The sequence below is a fragment of the Xenopus laevis genome, chromosome 2S (genome assembly GCF_017654675.1).
Source record: "Xenopus laevis strain J_2021 chromosome 2S, Xenopus_laevis_v10.1, whole genome shotgun sequence".
NCBI lineage: Eukaryota > Metazoa > Chordata > Amphibia > Anura > Pipidae > Xenopus > Xenopus laevis.
The window spans coordinates 6,127,647-6,143,844 of record NC_054374.1 but is presented as its reverse complement, the minus strand read 5'-3'; the positions used below and the strand labels follow the sequence as shown (position 1 = coordinate 6,143,844).

The 16,198-nt window shown below is 39.8% G+C and overlaps 1 protein-coding gene across 3 annotated transcripts in view; it reads right to left on the bottom strand.

The window, feature by feature from the left end:
* Positions 1-16,198, bottom strand: part of abr.S (ABR, RhoGEF and GTPase activating protein S homeolog) — a 225,708-nt gene that overhangs the window by 153,888 nt on the left and 55,622 nt on the right. The window contains exon 1 of one of the 3 annotated variants that reach the window (XM_041583186.1): positions 5,001-5,158. Within the exon in view, the coding sequence (XP_041439120.1) occupies positions 5,001-5,025 (25 nt within the window). The 5' untranslated portion in view covers positions 5,026-5,158. 3 annotated transcript variants of the gene reach the window in all.

The window sequence follows — 16,198 nt, the reverse complement described above, 5'->3', positions numbered from 1 at the left end:
TGCGGGTTACCCGTAAAAACCTGCGGTACCCTGCAGGTTGTAGGTGGAAGTTTCGGGAGCGGGTATAGACGCGGGTTGGTGGTTCTCCGGGTTTGCGGGTCGGGTTGCTTTAATAGCGAGTTTTACTCTTTTTTTTCTGATCATGCCTACTTCTAATGATGTCACTTCCGGTTTACAATGACAGTACTTTCGGTTTCTTGATGGTCGCGGATCGGGTTGCAGATAAAGTAGCGGGTCCAAGTGGGTAAGTATGCAGGTCGCGTTCAGGTTTAACAAATTGGTTCCGAGCAGGACACCACATATAATAAATGCAACAGTTCCAACGCACATGCTTGGCTGTTACTGGTTTAAGCTCTAATTTTACATTTTGGGTCATTTAAAACTAAAATAAAAGGTTGCCATTAAATAAAAAAAAAAATCAGTGTTAAACATTCATGTAGCATTTTATTTATATGTAAACAGCCACGGTGAACATTACAAAGCAAGAGATTCAGAAGCATGTGCTGCTCATAAAGGTTCAATTAGTGACAATATTTCTAGATTAGAAGCTGGGCAGGTGCCGCGCACGTTATATTCTGTATTTGTAGGTTTTGTTTGTAAATGTTCTGCTCAGAATTGTACAGCGGTAGCAAACGCTGCAGTACCTATTAATAACTAGCCGATTATAGCAACTACCCACTTGATTACCTAATGTTCTACATCCTCCACACTCACTACTGAACAGGTTAGTGAAAGCTAAAGCATTACAATAAAGTCTTTGTATAATGAAACATGGGCACTGAGATGGGCTTAAGCCTATTCTGCCATCCATTAATGGGGAGGATATTGGATTGGGCAGTACAATATCACATAAACAAGCGCTGAAAACAAAGGGTTAATGAGGAACTAGAGGGAGATTGGAGCAGAATGAGCTCTTAGGTTTGCGTGATAAGACGTGGGAGGACTATAATTATTTCCAACATATTCCCTGAGGCACATGGCTGTTATGTTAACCCTTGGAAACATAATGCTTAACCAATCTAAAACACGTAACATTGGCAACGCTGGTTAGTGCAAGGCTTGTCCTCGTACCTATTAAACCTAAACAAAATATCTGGCCAGAGCAAACATCAGCAAAACTACAAATGCTGCCCACCATAAAGGGTTAAGGGAGGCATAAACTCTAGCAAAGGATAAGGCTATAAACATATTATATATACTGCATTTACTCTTCCAGCCAAGAAATTCAGCAGCCCTATAATATTAAAGGGGAACTCCACAAAAACATGATTTACACTTTTTGAAAAGTAAACATAATTTCAAGCAACTTTGCAATATATATCATGAAAAAAGCATGCAGACTTTTCATGATTTTTAATGGTTTCTGACAGTTCCCTAAGCCCAGCCCCCTGCTGATCTGTCTGTCTGACTACTTTGCTGAGCTGTCTGACTACTGTTACTTTGTATCAACAGCCATCTGTCCTCAGCCTGCATCCTCCAAACCCCACAATTCCCTGCACATGTGATTTCAATAAGGAAAGGAACAGCCCAATGCAATGCATTGTGGGTTATGTAGTTCCATGCTGTCTGTAAGCTGTGGAGACGTTGTTACAAGTTGTAACATCAGTGTTTAGTCCCTCCTCCCCTGCCAGGATTTCAAATGATGCAGAAAGAGAAGAACTGTTACACAGCTGGATTTCAGCATAGAAAATGCCATTTATTCAGACTTTTTGAAGAAACCGGTAACTGTGATGGGTATATTAGGGGTTTCTGTGTCATGTGGCCTCTTTATCAAAGTTTGGTTTGGAAGCCGGAGTTCCCCTTTAATGATCCATGTTTTCAAAGTGTCCTACAGCAGCTCCCCATCTTGAATCTTTGTGGACTACTTTGGAGAAGCTAAGCTAAGGGGTTGTCAGAAATCATCAAAACATTTACACCTTTCCGGATAAAGGATCTTTCTGTTATTTGGATCTTCATACCTTAAAGGAGAATTCAACCCGTAATAAAAAAAAAGGGGGGGTTTATTACGGGTTGAATTCTTCTTTAAGTCTACTTTAAAATCGTGTAAAAATTAAATAAACCCAGTAGGCGGGGTTTGCTTCCAAAAAGGATTAATTATATCTTAGTTGGGATCAAGTACAAGCTACTGTTTTATTATTACACAGAAATTTTTTTGGATTATTTGGATAAAATTAAGTCTATCGGAGTTGGGCTTTCCGTAATTTGGAGCTTTCTAGATAACGAGTATATATATATATATATATATATATATATATATATATATATATATATATATATATATTTAAATCAGCATAAAATAGGATGGGAAGCTACTCGGGACAGTATAAAAGACACAGATGCGAAAGGGTTTTAGTGGCTTTCTAGATATAATATATATATATATATATTATATACACACACACATATACACATACATACACACACAGGTATGGGACCCATTATCCAGGATTTATTTAATCATGTAAAAATGAAATAAACCCAACAGTCTGGTTTTGCTTCCAATAAGGATTCATTCTATTTTATCGAATCTGAACCGAATCCTGGATTTGGTGCATCCCTAATTTCTAGCCTAATTGTTGAGCTTTAATCTTCCTTTAAGAGTGAAATCCTGAGCTCCTGATGAACCACTGACTCACTTACCCAAGGCTGCAAGTTACCGCCCAGTGTTCTTTCCAGTTTCTCTTTAATTAATAATAATTCTCATTATCCATGTACTCAGCCTGGTGTGTATACGCTAGTTATCTTGCTTTAACCTTTAAAGATAAATGCCACAAAATGCTATATTCTCTATATGGGGTTGATCGATTCATTCTCTTTGGGAACTTCACTGATTTTTATCAGACTAATAACTTAGTAAGGATCTGAACTTACTTGGGGGGGGGGGGTTCCAGCACAGCAATTTACATGAAATATATATATATACACAGGCTTTAATATTTTTCTCCTTATTTTTACACCCGACAGCAATCATGGGACTAGAACTGCCTGTAATTTACCATGGTGACAGCTTCCAACAGAGGAAAACTGCATTACAGCAACTGCAGAGGACTATAGGTCCATGATGTATACTCAGCTCATAATTGTCTCCTTTTATGCAGCCCAAAGCCAGGTAGTCTAGATTTGAAGTTTTACCTATTTCTATACAATAAGGACTAGTGCGAGATGCAATTTAACCACATGTGTATCATTTAAAAGGTCCTCCCTTCAGTGGCACAATAAATAGAAAATGACAGGCAAATCCATTGTGTTGGTAGATCTACAGGTATATTAGAAACTCATTAAAACAATAAATAAAGAATTTTGGTCCTGTGGTAAAAGGGAATTAATTTTAATGAGTTATTGCATTTATTATATTGGCATGCAGGGGGCACCCTATGCCTTCCTTTGCCTGAATACTAACAGTAACTACAATATAGACTTCCGTATAAGATGGTATTTTCAGCAGAAGACTTAAATGGCTCATATTTTAATAGCTGGGAGCAAGTTAACACTTGATATGAAAGTAGTCTTGTATCAAAACATAGGGCTACACTACAACTCCCAGCATTCAACATCAACCATGGGCTCGGGGAGTCAGACTGAAACAACAGCTACAAAGTCACGGGTGTAAATTACGTGGAGAATAAGAGAATTAAACGCAGGTTACAGGAGTCTCACTACTAGAAAGGTCCCTACTTTAAAGGGGTCGTTCACCTTCCAAACACTTTTTTCAGTTCAGTTGTTTTCAGATTGTTCACCATAAATTCAATTATTTTTATTTTTTACAGTTTTCCCAAAATTTAAGTTTAAATTTTAATGTACCTGTCTTTGGTGTTTCAGTCTGGCAGCTCAGTGATCAAGGAGCATCTGAACTGTTACAGTTTTGCTCCATTTAGTTGATCCATTTCTCAGCAGCATCTCTGGAGTATGAGCAACTATTGTATCAAGTCTAACAGCTGCCTGTAATGAAACCCAGAGATTCTGCTCAGCAGGGACAAAGTTAACAAATGTATCAACTAAATGTATCAATTTAGAACATACAGTTGATCCATTTCTCAGCAGCATCTGTGGGAATATTAGCAACTATTGTATCAATTCTAACAGCTACTTTTAATGAAACTCAGGGATTCTGCTCAGCAGGGACAAAGATAACAAATGTATCAACTAAATGTATCAATTTAGAACATACAGTTGATACATTTCTCAGCAGCATCTGTGGGAATATTAGCAACTATTGTATCAATTCTAACAGCTGCCTGTAATGAAACTCAGGGATTCTGCTCAGCAGGGACAAAGATAACAAATGTATCAACTAAATGTATCAATTTAGATCAGTTAAAGAGTCGGGGACCCGCCTCCCAAAGCTGCTTTAGAATTGGAAAACAAACTTTACGCTTCAAATTTAGAAAAACTGTCACAAATAGAAAATTGAAAGTAATTGGAAAAAGTCTTTATTTTTGGGGAACTGTCTGAACTGAAAAAAAGTGTTTGAAGGTGAACAACCCCTTTAAGACATCTTACAATAACAGTCAGTGGGGGTCATTTATCAGCACTGGGCAAATTTGCCCATGGGCAGTAACCCATGGCAACCAAATTGCTGCATTCATTGTTCTACTTGCAGCTGGCTTCAAAAAGCTAAACACTGATTGGTTGCTATAGATAACCGCCCAGTTTTGATAAATGAGCCCCAATGTCTCTGCAAATGCAATCAATCTCATTGGAAAGAGACTTTATGCAGTTTGCTTTACATGGCTTTCCTTGTGCCAACCTAGGGGCTTTCCTCGTGCCAGCCTAGGAGCACTGGATGGTTGCATTTGATCCATCATATCAGCATCATAACTGCTTCTGTTTATGTCAAAAGAGAAAAGGGTCCTCTCAGTGACTGTACACAATGCATGCTGCTCTCTGTTAGTAACAAAATTAATAAGGCTCCCAATTAGGAATTCGCTATGATTAGACATGATTTAGTAAAAGGTGCAGAAGAGTGAGGCAACTATGATACAGGCATTGACCACACTCACCCCCCTGGTTCTGCAGCCACTCCATCAATTCCTGAGCAGTGTAAAGTGCCTACAAACTGGCACCATGAAATCCATCCAGTCTCCTCTTTGTAGAGCCGGCTGATACTTCTCCTTATCTTCCCGGGTACAGCAGGAATCCAGGGACATATCACGGAGAGAAGAGAAATCAAGGTCTATCCCTGTCAGATTTTTTTTTTGCTCCTACGTCTGAGAGATGAGCTTGCAAAGAGTAAGGGAGGGTGTAGATGGGCCAGGAGTCGGTCAATTAGTAGCACAGGGGGCTGTCCTGGGGATAAGTGTAAGTGTGTGTATGGGCGTGATCTCAGGGAGGATGGGAATGGCTTATGGAATATTACATGATGGATGTGGAATCAACAGTATTGGATTCCACTTAACGACACAGCAGGGATTCTACTGTATTGCCTGGTTTTACTCCAGCTGTCAAACAGCAGCTCGAGATGACAGTCATTCTCTGCCCACAACACTGGCCCCTTCCCGGCTACGTTTTTGTAAGGCCAGAGCTTCTGACTCATTAGAACAGCATGTTATACAGCTCCGGGAGCTTTCCAAGGTCCTCGCATCATTTCAGGGTTTTTTTTCTGTTAGAATGAACATTAAACACATTTGTCAGGAATAGAAAGGATAATGTGTGCGCTGAGCCCTTTAGGGATGAAGCGTGTGTCAACCCAACGGTCTCTCCAATGAATGGTCTAATAATGAACAAGCTGATTTAGAAGGGAAAGTGCAATAAAATACACACAAGCATTTGTAGCCATTACAGAACGAGTGATCTTTGGTGTGAGCCGAGTTTATAAAACACAGAGTCTTTATTCAATGCTTGATAATTAGGGAGTTGGTTTAAGGTCTGTGTTGTGACTGCCTAATTATTTGCTAAGCTTTTTTTTAGGGATGCAACGAATCCAGGATTCGGTTCGGGATTCGGCCTTTTTCAGCAGGATTCGGATTCGGCCAAATCCTTCTGCCCAGCTGAACCGAATCCGAGTCCTAATTTGCATATGCAAATTGTGGCAGGGAGGGAAATCCTGTGACTTTGTCACAAAACAAGGAAGTAAAAAAGGTTTCCCTTCTGATCCCTAATTTGCACATGCAAAGTAGGATTCGGATGGGTACTTGGGCGAATCTTTCGCAAAAAATGTGGGGGTTCGGTCGAATCCAAAGTAGTGGATTCGATACATCCCTACTTTTTTTGAAAAAGGAATTAACACAGCCAACAAATGCAATTTATTAGATGCATTAAATATGGCTGATGTCTATAGCATTTCTCGGAGAAACAGACATTAAGCAATACTTTTGGATTATTGAGCAGCTTCTAAAAAAGGAGAAGGTGCTGCAATTGTTCCTTTTGAGAAAGCTCCTGCTTCAGCAGCCAGGACTAGCGACTATGTGACTACAGGGACCTTATTTTTAAATCCAGCCATACATACATACATACATACATACATACGTGTAAAAAGTACATTTCAGGCTGTTTTACAACTACAAAATCCAACTTCCTCAGCTTCCAGATCCAGATTGTTTCCAGCATAGTGCTTACAAATGCCAGGCAATACAATAGATGACAGATGTAAACCACTAACTAAGCAAATCCTGAATAGTGATCTCTTAAAGCTTCACTAAAAAGGCTGGATGTCTTAAGCATGCAGTATCTGTCAATAAATTATACATAACAAGACTTCCAGTTAAGTGGGTTATTTTAATAAATTAATAAATAATGAATATGTTAATGGCTCAGTAACCATCATCAGTGTTGTATTAAAATACTAATATAAGGAATATATGGTATTCTAAAGGGCAAAATGATTTTGCATATAACAAATCCTGTGTTTAACAATAATATCATTGCAATGAGCAACTGAACCACAACAGTTTAAAAAAGGTCAGTGACAAAGCCTTCAGAGCTTATATATTAGAGGAAATATTAAAAATATATTTCTGGTTAAATAGTACAAAATGATATTACAGGTATGGGACTGGTTATCCAGAATGCTCAGGACCTGGCGTTTTCTGGATAATGAATCTTTCTGTAATTTGGATCTTCATGCCTTAAGTCAACTAGAAAATCATGTAAACATTAAATAAACCCAACAGGCTGGTTCTGCTTCCAATAAGGATTAATTATATCGTAGTCTAGATCAAATACAAGCTACTGTTTTATTATTACACAGAAAAAGAAAAATTTTTAAAAAACTTGGATTATTTGGATAAATTATTTGGAGTCAGAAGGCGACCTCATAATTCAGAGGCTTCCAGATAATAGTCGAAAAGACCCGAAGTCACGAAAACAGCCGAAGTCCTGAAGCAGCGCAAAGACCCGAAGTCACGAAAACAGCCGAAATTGAAGTCCTGAAGCGGTGAAAAGACCCGAAGTCACGAAAGGAGGCGAAGTTGAAGTACTGAAGCCATGAGTTCAATTCTACTGAACACCAGTTTGTGTATTTTTTTTTTTTTAATCCCCTGGCCACCAATGTATTATTTTAATATTCTATAGGCCCCTGCCACCAATCTTTTTTTTAAAACTTTTTTTTTGGGGCCCCAATTTTTTTTTTAACTCGTACTCGTACAAGTACATTAGAGGACATTATAGACAAATGGCAGGGGACCTTTTTACCCATAAAGTGGATCACCGTACCAGAGGCCACCCCTTTAGACTAGAAGAAAAGAACTTTCATTTGAAGCAACGTAGAGGGTTCTTCACAGTCAGGACAGTGAGGTTGGGGAATGCACTGCCGGGTGATGTTGTGATGGCTGATTCAGTTAATGCCTTTAAGAATGGCTTGGATGATTTTTTGGACAGACATAATATTAAAGGCTATTGTGATACTAAACTCTATAGTTAATATAGGTATGGGTATATAGAATTTTAATTAAAAGTAGGGAGGGGTGTGTGTATGGGGCTGGGTTTTCATTTGGAGGGGTTGAACTTGATGGACTTTGTCTTTTTTCAACCCAATTTAACTATGTAACTATGTAAGGGGCCCCTTGCCACCATTGTTTTTTTAAAAAAAAAATTTTAATTTTCTTTTTGGTGGCCCCAAATTTTTTTAACTTGTAAGGGGGCCCCTGCCACCAGTTTTTTTTTTTTCAAAAAAAAATTTTTTTTTTCAAATTGTTTTTTTGGGGCCCCAATTTGTTTTTAACTTGTAAGGGGGCCCCTGCCACCAGTTTTTTTTACTTTCAAAAAAAAAAAAAAAAATTTTTTTTTGGGGCCCCAATTTATTTTTTACTTATAAGGGGGCCCCTGCCGCCAATGTTTTTTTTCAAAAAAAAAATTTTTTTTTTCAAATTTTTTTTGGGGCCCCAATTTGTTTTTAACTTATAAGGGGGCCCCTGCCACCAATGTTTTTTTTTTTTTTGTTTTTTTTTAAAAAAAAAATAAATTAATTTTTTTTTGGGGCCCCAATTTTTTATAAGGGGGCCCTGACCATCAATAGCTTTTTACAACTTGTGGGGGGGGGGATACTTTTTTAACGCTGATGTCTGTGTGGTCTTTTAACTGCGATGTGGAGCTTGGTCGTCAGTGTGGGCGGGGCCCAGGGGGCCCCAAAAATTTTGTTGTACGGGGCCCCGTGATTTCTAATGGCGGCCCTGACACTACCTGACCAATATCTGGCTGAAAATTGGGCAATTGATGCAGTTCTAGCCCCTGACAGTATATTGGAGAAAGATTCTCTTGTTTGAGCTTTTTAAGTAAAACTAGATCTACAGACATTTATCATTCATATTTTAACTTGAACCACAAATGCTTAAGACATTGCTCTATACGGAGTCGACACTGTGCACATTGGTTTTACAAATGAAATATCATATGCACTTAGTATTTCATGCACAATGAATGGGAAGGACTTTATTGTGGAAACACAAAACTCTGCTAGAATTAAGGTCAGCGCTACTATTGGCTGGAGACATTCCTGGCACAGTGATGGGTATCAGTACGGGCCAAGTTGGCACATAAGGCTTGATTGACTTTTGCACATAGTAATTTACTAGTGTTTTGAAAATGTGAGCAGTCTGTAGAAAAGACAATTCAAAGGGAATTCAGAGTTGAAGGACCAGTAACACAAAAAAATAGGCAATATTAGTACTGGGCTGTCTGATCTTGTCTCCAGATCTTGTTGGACTACAACTCCCCAAGTCCGTGTTGATGCAGTAGTTGATTCCTTACTTGTCTGCAACCTGAACTATCGTGGGAGCCTGGGCACAGTCACATCAAATAGATTTCCGCAATGAAATATAAACCGGAGAAATCCACTACATGGATACAGGCAAGGAGAAAGGCTGATGCCAGTGTAGGGGCTGAATCTCAGCCTGTATATTTCAGTAGACCAAGATTCAGTCTTGTGTGACATCAGCTTAAGGGATCTGCTTCAAAGAAAGCACTTTTCATATTCTACTTGGAATATTTAACTTAACTGTAACCAAGAACCATAGAACTTCCAAATGGTCAGCCATAGTATGTCAGTGTCGAAACAGACAGGTTGTGTAAGAACACAAAATCATGTTGTGTGAAATAGACACGCACCTAATCAATAATAGAATATTAAGCTAGTCTTACACAGGCATATGCAGTTATGTTCATAATAATAGTGTGTTAAAAAAATGAATAAAGCTCAAAATCCATTTAATAGCTTTTATTTCCATACACGCAAATGCACTGTGGACACTGCTCATTCTATTCCAAATCAAAACATGATTGTGCTATTTCTTTGCAGAAAGTGAAGAATAACCACAATAATCACAATCTACAGTATGTAGCACAAATACGACAGTGTCCATGGCCTAGGAGCTCCAGTGATGAAGGGGGTGGTTTAACACATTCCATCAGAGGAGTTTGGCATGTTGGTATACAGTTAGGCCCATAAATTTTTGGACAGACACAACTTTTTCTAATTTTGGTTCTGTACATCATCACAATAAATTTAATAAAACAACTCAGATGCAGTTGAACTGCAGACTTTCAGCTTTAATTCAGTGGGTTGAACAAAAAGATTGTATAAAAATGTGAGGAACTAAAGCTTCAAAAGTAATTGGAACAGGGGCTGAAAAGTAATTGGACACTGACTCAAAGGCTATTTCATGGACAGGTGGGGGAAAGTCCTTCATTAAGGCATTATCAATGAAACAGATAAAGCCCTGGAGTTGATTTGAAGGCGGGGGGGGGTGCTTGTATGTGGAACAGACAACATGAGGACAAAGGAGCTCTCCATGCAGGTGAAACAAGCCCTCCTTAAGCTGCAAAAACCCATCCGAGAAATTGCTACAATATTAGGAGAGGCTAAATCTACAGTCCACGGAAGACAACAGTGGTGGATGATCTCAGAATCATTTCCATGGTGAAGAGAAACCCCTTCACAAGAGCCAAACAAGTGAAGAACAGTCTCCAGGAGGTAGAGTCTCCATATCCAATTCTGCCATAAAGAGAAGACTGTATGAAAGTAAATACAGAGGGGGCACTGCAAGGTACAAGCCACTCATAAGCATCAAGTATAGAAAGGCTACATTGGACTTTGCTAAAAAAACATCTAAAAAAGCCAGCACAGTTCTGGAAAAACATTCTTTGGAAAGATGAAACCAAGATCAACCTCTATCAGAATGAAGGCAAGAAAAAAGTGTGGAGAAGGAGTGGAAGAGCTGATGATCCAAAGCATAGCACAGTTGTGTATAAAAGATTTGGGAGGCAGTGTGATGGCTTGGGGTGCATGGCTGCCAGTGGCACTGGGACACTAGTGTTTATCCATCATGTGACACAGAAGCACAAGAATGAATTGTGAGCTCTTCAGAGACACTGTCTGCTCAAATCCAGCTAAATGCACTCACATTGATTGGGAGGTGTTTCATAATGACCCAAAACATAGAGCCAAAGCAACCCAGGAGTTTATTAAAGCAAAGAAGTGGAATATTGTTGAATGGCCAAGTCAGTCACCTGATCTGAAGCCAATTGAGCTGCATTTCACTTGTTGAAGACTAAACTTGGGACAGAAAGGCCACAAACAAACAGCAAGTGAAAGAAGCGGCTGCAGTAAAGACCTGGCAGAGCATTAAACAGGAGCAAACCCAGAATCTGGTGATGTCCATGAGTTCAACACTTCAGCCTGTCATTGCCAGCAAAGGCTTTTCAACCAACTATTACAAATTAACATTTTTTAATTTTTTTAATTTGTCCAATTACCTTTGAGCCCCTGAAATGAAGTGATTGTGTTAAAAAAAAGGCTTTAGTTCCTCACTTTATACAATCTTTTTGTTCAACCCACTGAATTAAAGCTGAAAGTCTGCAGTTCCAACTGCATCTGAGTTGTTAAATTAAAAAATTATTGTGATGATGTACAGAACCAAAATTTAAAAAAAAAGTTGTCTCTGTCCAAAGATTTATAGGCCTAACTATATACCAACATGCCAAACTCCCCTCATGAAATGACTGTGTTAAACCACCCCCTTCATCACTGGAGCTCCTAGGCCATGGACACTGTCGCATATGTGCTACATACTGTAGATTGTGATTATTCTTACCCTTAAAATTTTAAATTCATTGTGGTCATGTACAGAACCAAAATTAGAAAAAAAAAAGTTGCCTGTCCAAATATTTATGGGCCTAACTGTATGTCAATTAGATTCTGAGTGCAAGTGCTTATTGGGGTCATTTTATTCTCTGTCTCTGGGTAAAGCTTGATATAGTGATGAAAGCAAGTAGCCGTGCCAGTAACATACAGCTTTATAATCCTCTGTAGGAAGGAGAAACGGACTCTGCTCTTATGGACAGTGGTGCTGGTTTATCATGGAGAAGTTAATTTCTCTAGCCCTGCGGTTATTGGGAGCTGTTGATTTTACATGATCCTTTCTTCCCCCTATTTGCTCACACATAACCAAAGCCTCTATCTGAGCTGTTTGTATTGCTGTATCCCCAATGAGCTGTGAGGCCCTGTTACCATGGTGATACAAGCCTGTGAGCAGGAAGATGATGGAGGCAATAATGACAGAGCTGATATTCACAGGCAGTGCCTCACTGTAGGGCTTGGGAATCACTGTGACTGACTTGTGGTGCAAGTAAAGCAGCGGGGCAGTCTCTAAACAAAATACCCCTGTAGCTTCCCACAACAATGTGACTTGTAGGAGCATCATCCATTCCTCATAACTTTTCCACCAACCATTAAAAAAAAGTGTCACTCTTATCTTACACACACGCTCTCTCTCTCTTACATGCACTCTCTCTCTCTTACATGCACTCTCTCTCTCTTACATGCACTCTCTCTCTCTTACATGCACTCTCTCTCTCTTACATGCACTCTCTCTCTCTTACACGCACTCTCTCACACACGCTCTCTCTCTCTCTTACATGCACTCTCTCACACGCACTCTCTCACACGCACTCTCTCTCACACGCACTCTCTCTCACACGCACGCTCTCTCACACGCACGCTCTCTCACACGCACGCTCTCTCACACGCACGCTCTCTCACACGCACGCTCTCGCTCTCTGTAACACGCACGCTCTCTCTCTGTAACACGCACGCTCTCTCTCTCTCTGTAACACTCACGCTCTCTCTCTGTAACACGCACGCTTTCTCTCTCTCTCTGTAACACGCACGCTCTCTCTCTGTAACACGCACGCTCTCTCTCTCTCTGTAACACTCACGCTCTCTCTCTGTAACACTCACGCTCTCTCACACGCACGCTCTCGCTCTCTGTAACACGCACGCTCTCTCTCTGTAACACGCACGCTCTCTCTCTCTCTGTAACACTCACGCTCTCTCTCTGTAACACGCACGCTTTCTCTCTCTCTCTGTAACACGCACGCTCTCTTACACGCACGCTCTCTTACACGCACACAATTTCACACACGCACGCTCTTACTCACACGCGCCCACACACACAAATTCAGACGATCAAATTAAAGGGGTTGTTCACCTTTGTAACAAATTGACAAATCTAACAGTTCACATGAATAGAACAAACTTTTCCATAGATATAGTTAACAGAAAAAGTACAGTTCAAGAGATATTCACCTCAGAAGTGTCCCTGTACTAATCCTTCAGTTCCACACAGACCCTGTGCTGGGAGGGGGTCACTGACCCCCAAAAACACTACAGTGTTCACTTCCTCTTCCTTATATGACATCACACATTGTACTGGCAGCTATCTTAACTCCTATTGGCTATGTCTGCTGTCAATCTGCCACTGCTTCCTGTGCTGGGGAATTTGAGCAGCATTCAGGTACTGAAGAGAAACTGTTACAAGTTTGTGAGAGGGAGGGGGAGTGTGGGCTGTGTGCTGCAGAGACTTCAACAGATGGGGGGGATCAAGGTGCTTGGGACCTGGAGTTTTCTGGATAATGGATCTTTCCATAATTTGGATCTTCATACCTTAAGTCTACTAGAAAATCATGTAAACATTAAATAAAGCCAATAGGCTGGTTTTGCTTCCAATAAGGATTAATTATATCTTAGTTGGGATCAAGTACAAGGTACAGGTATGGCATCTGTTATACAGAATGCTTGCGACCTGGGGTCTTCTGGATAGCAGATCTTTCTGTAATTTGGATCTTAGTACTAGAAAATGGTGTAAACACTAAATAAAGCCAATAGGCTGGTTTTGCTTCCAATAAGGATTAATTATATCTTAGTTGGGATCAAGTACAAGCTACTGTTTTATTATTACACAGGAAAAATAAATCATTTTTAAAAATTTGAATTATTGGATTATAAGGGCTACTATGGGAGATGACACTTGTACTTTCCAGAAATATATTATTTTTTTTGGGGGGGGGGGTCCATGTATTATTTTGTGTATTTACCTCATAAAAAAGGTAAAATATTTTTCTGGTATAGATCCCTATATCATGAAAAATATAACTTTTTAATTTTTTGGTATTTAGAGCTCTAAATCTTGTTCCAGAAGTGGAACACTTAAAAAAGGTATCGTTTTCCTAGGTAAATTACCTACACCCCCCCCCCCCCCCCCCCCGCACAAAATGTTCAAAAAACGTACCTGCCCTCATCACTGCTCTGCCTGTCACTGGCTGCCACCTCACCCTTTTAAAACCAATCACATATGAAATCCACAGCCTGCATGGCTAATTAGCAATTCATTTAGATGCATGATACATGGCTGCACAGAAATCAGTTCAGTCTGCAGCATCTAAATGAATTGATAATTAGCCATGCAGGCTGTGGATTTCATATGTGTTTGGTTTTAAAAGGGTGAGGTGCAGCCCTACTGTCCCTGCTAGATGTGTAAGTTACATACGTTTCTAAGCAAGTCAGTGCTGGTTTTTGTTGCAATTTTGTAAATAACTGACATTATGCCTAATGCCAAAGGTTTGCCAAACAATGTTGCTCCTTCCTTTTCTGCAGTATTTGTCTGCATGGCTGTGTGATTGTTTGTTGAAAGGCAGGTTTGTTTATATGCTGCGTCTGTTAACCTCTGCCATTACAATTGAGTAATCAACCAATGACCATTCAAATTATGTGACTGGTTACAGTTCACAAGCACCCAATAAATTACTAGGAGGAGGGCAGTATCAACATCCAATAGGAAACAAGTAAGGGCAAAGCCTGGGCATGATGATGTCATATAGGAAGTTCTTGGTGTGTCAGGTTCAAAATAGGCCACTCCCATCACTTCAGAAAACAGGTCAGAGAGACAGGAGAAGGGCTGAGTTAATAGGTATAAAAATTAGCTTTTACAATGGCATTTTTATTTTTCGTATGGAAAATGGTTTTTCTAAAACATTGAGAACATTTTTAGTGGTTTCATAAGATTTGTACATTGAAGGTGAACAACCCCTTTAAAGCACAAGCTTACACTCATAAACATACAGACAGCAATGCAATAGTCTTGCTACGCCATTGGAAATGTAAGGCTACAGCTTATTGTGAAAATGGAATAAGAAAAGGAGCTGCTGGATCATTATCCGAAGTCAGATTGTGCTGCATCAGCTGGAAATACAGACAGAAAAAAATCCTTACGATAAAGTACTGGGACATTCTATTCCAAATCAAAACATGGATAAAAATTTATCAAATTAGTGTTATTCCTTTACAGAGAGTGAAGAAAAGGGAATATTAGGCTGTTCGAAAAAATATCAGTGTCTGCATTCTTCTTTACAAACATTTAGGGGCCGATTCACTAAGCTTGAGTGAAGGATTCGAATGAAAAATACTTCGAATTTCGAAGTATATTTTGGGTACTTCGACCATCGAATGGGCTACTTCGACCTTCGACTACGATTCGAACGAAAAATCGTTCGACTATTCGACCATTCGATAGTCGAAGTACTTTCCCTTTTAAAAAAACTTCGACCGCCTACTTCGGCAGCTAAAAGCTACCGAAGTCAATGTTAGCCTATGGGGAAGGTCCCCATAGGCTTGCCTGTGATTTTTTGATCGAAGGATTTTCCTTCGATCGTTGGATTAAAATCCTTCGAATCGTTCGATTCGAAGGATTTAATCGCTCGATCGAACGAAAAATCCTTCGATCGATCGAACGAACGTTTAGCGCTAAATCCTTCAACTTCGATATTCGAAGTCGAAGGATTTCAATTCGAGGGTCGAATTTCGAAGTATTTTTAACTTCGAAATTCGACCCTTAGTGAATCGGCCCCTTACTGTATAAACTGAAAAAATGTTTCAAGATGTTGTTTTCCTTTGAATGACTGAACTAATATTGTATAAAGTTGTATAAGGAGTGATTCTGTGCTGCACATCTGTGTTACATGGAGTCCCCCAACCGGTTACATTCCACAATTCTTCTGCATTTCTTGCTTTTGCCTCACAAACACCAATTTTGATGTCATCCCGCAAGTTTTCTATTGGCTTAGGGCAGAACTATATGGGCGATTTACATGCGTTCCGCCGCGAGGCGACGAAATGCTGGCGTCAAGTCTGATGCGCCGAAAATAAGACATAGAAATTTCGGTTGCTGCTGCAGTTTTATACTCTTTGATAGTAAATTGCTAGTTTAGGCTGAAGGCTGCACATCAAATTTGGCCCCAGCTGCCTAGTAGCAGTGTACTGAACTGGTCTCCTTATCCCCCTGCCATTGTTAGTGGAATAGTGTGGACCAAGTCTACCCCCTTTGATGTCTCCATAGAGAGGAGCCTGGGCACAGATATAAAAGTTCCTTTTCAAGTTCAAGGCAGGTTGGGGTCCAACTGAGAATGGGTGGGATACGGCAGGTGTGTCAAG